Source organism: Gavialis gangeticus, unplaced genomic scaffold, assembly GCF_001723915.1.
Source record: "Gavialis gangeticus isolate Ggan-Ray unplaced genomic scaffold, GavGan_comp1, whole genome shotgun sequence".
NCBI lineage: Eukaryota > Metazoa > Chordata > Crocodylia > Gavialidae > Gavialis > Gavialis gangeticus.
This window is the reverse complement of record NW_017729008.1, coordinates 44,136,186-44,141,172: the sequence shown is the minus strand read 5'-3', so window position 1 is coordinate 44,141,172 and position 4,987 is coordinate 44,136,186. Positions and strand designations below refer to the sequence as shown.

Genomic DNA, 4,987 nt, shown 5'->3' with positions numbered 1-4,987 from the left:
AGAAGGGAGTTCCCCAACCTGTAGGTATGGTGCTGGTTGTTCCTCCCCAGGTGCAGCACCTTGCATTTGTCAGTGTTGAATCCCATCCTGTTCTCGTCCACCCACCCCTGTAACCTGTCTAGGTGCGATTGCAGTCTATTCCTCCCTTCTGGCATGCCCACTTCCGCCCACATCTTAGTGTCGTCTGCAAATTTGAACAGGGTGTTGTTTACCCCTCGTCCAAGTCACTGATGAAGATGTTGAACAGTGCGGGCCCAAGGACCGAGCCCTGGGGGACCCCACTGCCCACATCCCTCCAGGGTCAATAAGACCTGTTCACCACCACTTTCTGGGTGCAGCCCTCCAGCCAGTTAGTGACCCACTTGACTGTGTAGGTATCGACACCAGTCCCCTAGTTTTTTAATGAGAATGGGGTGAGAGACAGTGTTGAAGGCCTTTCTAAAGTCCAGAAAGACTACGTCCACTGTGACACCTGCACCTAAGGATTCGGTGACCTGGTCGTAGAAGGCCACCAGGTTGGTCTGACATGACCTGCCGCTAATGAACCTGTGTTGTTTGCCCCTAAGCATAAATCTCCCCTGCTGGCCCCTCGCAGACATGCGCCAGGATAATTCTCTCAAAAACCTTCCACAGGACCGAGGTAAGACTGACTGGCCTATGTTCCCTACTTCCCCATCAGGAGATGGACAGGAAGCACCTACCTTCAACAGCCTCTTTATCAGAGTTTTGTCTTTGTGCAGAAAAGTCTTGTAAGACGTGTAGATTCCTAGACAGAGAAATCACCATCCATCATGCACCATTTTTAAAGGTAGTAAAAATCATATATTTTAAAATATTTGTATAATTTATCTTGTTTTATATTGTAAGACCCTCCCATGGGCCTATTTTGGGGAGGGTGGCATATACATCTAGTAAATGAATGAATTAATATAGTAGGGTCTCAGTTGCGAGCAAAGGAGAATTTTCCAGCAAGGGGCATAAACTGTTAGGAGAAATCGAACTGAAAAGACTCCTGAGATCACCAGAGCTGCTGCTGCAAGTGACACTGAGGACTGGACTAAGCTCGAGCATTTCTCAGCACCCCAAGGCTCCCCTGTCATGTAACCAATGGAGTTAGCCCTGGATGAAGCCCAAGCTGACTAGTTTATGGGCACACAGGTGCATCTCCCCAGCTGGGTAATACGGGCTCTCATCACAATATAATGCCCCCCACCCCAGATACACAAAACAAAAATAAAACTCTCTCAATTCCCCCTCAACCTGTCAGACAGAAAATCCGATGCATCTCTCCTGGTGATTGTCTGCGGAGGAGATGCGCTGCGCACCTCATGGGACCTGGTTAAAAGTCTCAGGGATGAGCTGGAAGCATGGCACAACCCATGGTCTTGGCTCCTCCACAAGGGACTTCCCTACTCCAGGCCTCGCCTCCCCAGAAGTCCTGTCCCCTGCATTCATGAGCCTTTCCATACTCCCCTACAGTTTTTCATTTCTTCAGTGGAATAATGCTGTCCTGGGAGGTCCTAGTGATGAGGCAGCCAGGCTCTAAGGATGAAGGTCACTCAGAGCATGAGGAGAGACTGAGCTCCACTACCAAGGGAGAGGCAGTGCAGGGAGGAGCACACTGGTGTGACATACTTCTGTGATCTTTGCTGCTATGCAAACCAGGTTCTACATTGCTACCACAGGAAATATAACTGGCTTCAGTCCCCAACACGTGGCTCTCTGAAGGACAAGCAAGTGTCTTCTGGCCAGGTGATGGAAGTGGGTGCTTTTTGCCACTTCCAGGACTTCTCTTAGCCTGAGGCTCCCAGCTCACACAGCGTGAGGGGCAACGCTGCAGCATGGCTGAGTGAGCCACGGAGAACTGAAGCCAAAACTCAGCTGTACTGCTAGAGAGGGGGGCAAAAGAGTAGGCATGCCAGGAAAAGGAAAACAGGTGGGTGATTCAATCTACCTACAGAGCCCTAAATAAAGGAGAGCCACTCAAATCACTGGTTTACTATGACAACTTGGGGAAGCCTATGAAGCTGCTTCTACCATCTCCAAGGCTTCTCTTTTCTCAGGCACACTAATGGGATTTCCAAACCAAGACAGGAAAAGCCTTTTTGTTTCCTGAGACTTTTCTCTATATCAGAAGCCTTTAGAGAGCTAAGTTATAATAGCGGAGGGCTTAGAAGAGCCCAGGCTAGGAAGCAGACCCAGCAAGGGAAAGAGGAAGCCAAGGATCCTCAGAATTACTGCGTTGCGGCTGGAAGCAGCCCAGAAGCCCTGGAGCTCCCATCTGTTAAGGGATGGCGGGTAACACCCGTGATGCCTACACTGTTGCAAGACCCAGGCCTCAACTGAAAACAAGCATAAATGCAGTCAAACCATATCTGACACAGAACAGCAGTTACCCGGCTTAGTGTCCAGAGTTTTCAGTTTGGCTAGTTTCTTCACCTTGACTTGCTTGGGTAAGTCGCCTGTGGAAAGACACGCCGGCGAGCAGCAGGTTATAAAAGCTCCAGAGCCCTCCTCTTCAGCAGGGAATGTAAGGGAGGGCTCACACTACAGAATCAAGACTGTATTCTCTTGTGATGTGAGCCCTGAGCTAGTGCTGGCATCCCAGGGGCCAAGGGAGCTCTCCGACCTGATCCTACAAGTCAAGGGTGCTCACAGGAAACCAAGGATGAGGGGGTCTTGCAGAAAAGAATGCCTCAGTCCATGCTACAGCCAAACTCAGCTTTCCAAGTGATAACACCTGGTCCTCCCTTCCAGGCCCTTCTCTCCTGCTCCCCTGTACCTTCTCTCCCAAGAAAAGCCTCTCACTTCCTTAAGGTGCAGAAGGAAAGAAACACTAAACTTGTTCCAATTTACTCATGAATTTGTGACTGTTCGAACTCAGCACGTCAACCAAGTGGGAGATCTAGAAGCCTGGTCTACCCTTTCTGATGCCCTGATCTTCATAAGGATAGAGGTATATGCACCTGACTGGGAATGCCCTAAATCTATAAAAGCCACTTCCCTATAGAAAAAAAAAATGTATAAAGTAACTGCCTTGTGGGATGCCCCTTACCTGACATTTTGAGCTCTCCAACCCGAAGGATGTGTGGCCAGTGCTGTAGTGTTTTGATAAAGAAAGGATTTGTTACTCCCACGACGATGTTTGGCCTATAGGGAAAAGGGGGAAGCTTGAGCAACACTACTGCCACGGGACCCATAATGTATTTGTGATAAATGAGCAGTCTCTGTCACAAGGGACTATTAGGGTACTCACGGGGCTTGTGTCCTGGTGGTGTACTCCCTAAACTCACTGTCATGGATGGTGAAATATGGGCGGTAGTCACAGCAATATTTTAGAGGAGCCAGACAGCTGCAAGAATAACAGTGAAGAAAAAGGTGGTGAACCAGGTGACCCTCCCTTTTACGGCAGCTCAACCCTAGAGGAACTAGGTCATGTGTACTGTCAAAGGAGACAGTTGGGACATGCTTTGCTCTCCAAATTGAGGCAGCTTTTAAAACTGGGAAGAGGAGAACTTGCATTTGGTTTCAAAACCAACACCTCGCCCACCAACCAGCAAGCCGAGTCACTGTTCTCTTCCTGTTTCTGACATTGGGATGATGGAGTTGGGGCTGGTCCTGCTCTGAGCAGGGGATTGGACTAGATGTGACCTCCCAGATCCCATCAAACCTTATTTTCTACAATTCTATGAAAACAGAAACAAGTCTCTTTCAAACAAAATAACGATGCTGTTTCTCATCTTACAAATATACTGTATTTTCTCGCATACAACATGCCCTGGAATATAAACACACACCTTGCTTTTAAAAGGCTGAATGAAGAAAGAGAGATCTTTCCCTGTGGTAACTGAGCAGCAGAAGCTAGCGAGCAGAGTCTGGTTATTGGTCTGCACCCTGTTAGTAGCCTGCAGATTTTACTTGTACTTTTCGTGATAGCAGCAGAAACTTATTACCATATTTCTTGCATTTAATGCACACCAACATTTTCAGCAGCCAGTTTTGGGGGGAAAGTGTGTCTGTACACTAGAAAATATGGTACTTTCATGTACACATCAATCATAAGCAAATCACCTCACAAGGTGATGATTCTCCAGGAAGGAGGATTAACAGTCTCATTCAGTTCAGTCACTTGCAAACCAGAATTCATGCCAAGTACCTGGTAAGGGCCAGAACGATTTCTGAGGAAACAGTAGGAGATGGTGCCATTACAACAACTGGCTCCCCCAGTAGCATCAGCTCCCACAGCATCTGGATGTGAATCAGCAGTGGCTGAAAGCATCTGTTAGTGAGAAAAAGCAAGACACAGGGTAAGGCTTGAGACACGCTCCTAAAAGAAAATAAGACCATGCTGTGACAGTCAGATGCTCCTCTCCATCCTGTGAAGGTCCCTTAAACACTGCATGGCCCCCACCAACCCACTAGACTGATGCTCTTTGCCAGCAACAACTTTGTGATCACATTAGATAACCGCCACCCTCCCAATCAGCTAATGACACTGAGAGCAGAGAGGAAGGAGGCAGGAAGGGGGGACTGCGCTGAGAGAAGCTCACTCTTACCTGAAGAGATCTAGTTCATGAATGGTGGGCAGAACTAATGGGGCCGGTAACAGATTCTGAGTGGAAGAGAGAAGAAAGTGAGTTAATGAAAGCAGTGTTCTGAGCTACCTGCATCAGTCCTAGAAAGTAGCCCCCTCTAGAGCGAGTACCAAAGCACCCAAAAATGTAGACAAGGATAATGTGAGCAGGAGAGCACACAAGCCTCCATGGCTCACCAAAAGCATCTGGGAATATCTCCTTGCTAAAAAGGAGGCTTATACCCAATGGAAAGAAGGGGTCATCACCAGGGAGGGCTATTCTGCAGTTGCTCAGGGATGTAGGGGGGTAGTTAGGAAGGCCAAGGCAGAGATGGAACTGGGGCTAGCTTCCCAGATTAAGGACAATAAGAAGTCCTTTTTTAAATACATAGGGGGTAAAAAGAAGGTCCCAGG

The 4,987-nt window shown here is 48.2% G+C and overlaps 1 protein-coding gene across 1 annotated transcript in view; it reads right to left on the bottom strand.

Annotated features, from left to right (window-relative positions):
• DENND6B (DENN domain containing 6B) overlaps nucleotides 1–4,987 on the bottom strand; it is a gene marked incomplete at its 5' end in the record, with an annotated part of 35,522 nt that overhangs the window by 15,392 nt on the left and 15,143 nt on the right. Inside the window, 6 exons of the mRNA XM_019509709.1 lie at nucleotides 702–766; nucleotides 2,397–2,462; nucleotides 3,056–3,150; nucleotides 3,257–3,352; nucleotides 4,157–4,279; nucleotides 4,557–4,612. Coding sequence (XP_019365254.1) covers nucleotides 702–766; nucleotides 2,397–2,462; nucleotides 3,056–3,150; nucleotides 3,257–3,352; nucleotides 4,157–4,279; nucleotides 4,557–4,612 — 501 coding nt within the window. The remainder of the gene's footprint in view (nucleotides 1–701; nucleotides 767–2,396; nucleotides 2,463–3,055; nucleotides 3,151–3,256; nucleotides 3,353–4,156; nucleotides 4,280–4,556; nucleotides 4,613–4,987) is intronic.